Source organism: Pteropus vampyrus, unplaced genomic scaffold, assembly GCF_000151845.1.
Source record: "Pteropus vampyrus isolate Shadow unplaced genomic scaffold, Pvam_2.0 Scaffold252, whole genome shotgun sequence".
NCBI lineage: Eukaryota > Metazoa > Chordata > Mammalia > Chiroptera > Pteropodidae > Pteropus > Pteropus vampyrus.
In genome coordinates, this window is record NW_011889033.1 from 404,439 (window position 1) to 406,988 (window position 2,550).

Here is a 2,550-nt window from a genome sequence, read left to right on the forward strand (position 1 = left end):
AAAGTGGGCAAGTGGGCCTGAGCCAGGTCACCCCAGACAGCACGCTGCCTTGGGTCTCAACGTCACACAAACGGAAGAGGTAAGTCTGGTCAGTTAGAGAGGCCATCCGAAACCCCGCCATCTTCCAGGAGTTCAGGGAAACTAATTTCACATAAAAGGGAACAATAGAAACATATCAAAGTCAAATTCCATGCAAATTTATTGTAGGAGAAGAATAAAGAGCAGAATAACACTTTACAATGAAAGCACATTAGAAAGATGTGCCCAAAACCCCCAAAAGATCAACACTGTAACCCACTATTTCAAAAGAGCTAAATGGCAGTGTAATGAAATGTTTCAGTAATGGCTCCCCCAATGAATCAGGCCATCGGGTAACCACGCCCAGTGCAGGCCCCTCCCACGGGGTCCCTAGTCTCGGTCATGTGACTTGCTCCGGCCAGCTGGACATCAGGAAATGTGAAGCAAGCAGAGGCTTGATGAGCATGTGGGAATTGGGTTCTCCTTCTTTTGACAACTGTCACCATGTGAGCAAGCTCACGCTAATCCCCTCGATGATGAAGGACCACACACAGAGAGAGGCCCATTCATCTCAGCTGTCCTTGCTGAGCCCAGCTCCCGGCTGACCCCTCGACCGAATGAGTGAGCCCAGCTAAAACCAGCAGAACTATGCAGTCGAATGGCGGAATTGTGAGAAATAATACATCGCTATTGTTCTAAGCTACTAAGTTTTGACATAGTTTGTTGCACAGCAATCATCAACTAATACAGACGTTAAGAATTAATAACTAATAAAGACATTCATAAAAGTATACAAGACGTAAAAGAACAACATAGATTAGAATTTAAAAACTCAGAAATCAGGCAAGAGAACTCAGGAAAAAAATGAAAAATAAAGGGAAATTATTTCAGAAATAAATACTTCACTAGAAAGCACACAAAACAAACAAACACAACAGATAATGCTTTAACAGAAAGAAAGAGAAAAATGAGAAAAAAATTTAAACAAATGAAGAGAGAGATGAGAAAGATTTGAAAATGACAAATACGGAAGACTGGCAAAGAGGACCCAACATTTAGATAATAGGCACCCTTCAAGCAAGCTAAAGTGAGGGAACGGAATGCCAACTAAAAATGACATTTCCATCCAAAGTTGCAAAGAAAAACCGAGCTGAAACTACACATCGGAGAGCATGCGTACCTGAACATACAGACCCAAATGGCCAAGCCCGAAGTTATATTGTGACACCACTGGACTTTAACGAAAAAGAAAAAAAGGTTTGCTTTGTGTTTGTTTGCTTTTCCCTAAGCCAGAGTCAAGCTTTCTGGCTGGATAGGAGTTCTCTAGAAGACACAGGACAGTAAGGTCTTCCTGGCGGGGGACGCAGCTTGGGTCAAGGCCAGCGGTGTGAGGGAGCATGCGCGTACTGGGAACGGCTGGGGCCCAGTGGGGGTGGGGGATGAAACGAGAGAGCAATGCCACAATCTCAGACACGGGCCCATCGCACCCCAAAGGGGGCCTGGAACACTCACCCATGTAGGGCTTGGTCCCGGCCATGGAGGAAGACTTCTCTGCGCCTTTCACGACAGTCGCGATGTTGAAGTCTGTGACGTGAACATGTCCTAGAGAAAGAGAAACGGAGATCCCAGTCAGCAAGAGCTGCAGGAGGCTGGGCTCCTCCTTGTGCGACTTCAGGCTGGGAGAAACTGTTGGCTGTGGCTTACAGTAGCATTTTGTCTGATACTATGACATCTTTTGTTGTTTTTGTTTTTGGCAGTGTTATTCACGGTAGCGAAGATACAGAAACAATCTGTGTTCATCAAAGGATGAACGAACAACGAAGGCATGGTCTGCATATAGGGTAGAGTGCTGTTCAGCCTTGAGAAAGGACGTCCCGCTGTTTGTGACAACATGGATGCACCCTGAGGGCATTATGCTAAGTGAGACAAGCCAGACAAAGACAAATACTGCATGGTGTCACTTACATGTGGAATCTAAAAAGTCAAATACAGAAACAGGGTAGAACTAGGTTGCCAGGCGCGGGGTGGAGGGGGCAACGGGGAGCGGTCGGTCAAAGGGCACAGACTTTCAGCTCTAAGATGCCTAAGGTCTGAGGACGCATGTAGAACGTGGCACTGCAGTTGATACCACTGTGTGTGTAACTGAAACTTGGTAAGAGAGTAGAAGTTAAATGTTTTACACACACACACACACACACACACACACACACACACACACACAATGATGCAAAAATGTCCATTTTATTTGCGATTTTTACAGTGAATTTTTGGTGGTACATGCATATTTGCATATTACCTATATATAAACAAATCCATTTTTATTGAGGGCGTGCCAAAAAGTTTTATGGATTAAAAGTTTCGGGAGAGTGGAAGTAAATAAAAGTGACAGGTCCGTCCCGACCTCTTTTCTCAGGACACTGTGCGGCCATGGCGGGGGGGAAGGGCGTGCAGAGCATGCTCCTGCCCAGAGGACACCCCTGTCCGCCGTCTCTCTACTGTGGTCAGCGGGGACCTCAGGACTGCGTCCGATGA

At 46.0% G+C, this 2,550-nt stretch overlaps 1 protein-coding gene across 1 annotated transcript in view; it reads right to left on the reverse strand.

The window, feature by feature from the left end:
* STK32B (serine/threonine kinase 32B) overlaps positions 1-2,550 on the reverse strand; it is an 87,194-nt gene that overhangs the window by 29,397 nt on the left and 55,247 nt on the right. Inside the window, exon 6 of the mRNA XM_023520185.1 lies at positions 1,531-1,620. Coding sequence (XP_023375953.1) covers positions 1,531-1,620 — 90 coding nt within the window. The remainder of the gene's footprint in view (positions 1-1,530; positions 1,621-2,550) is intronic.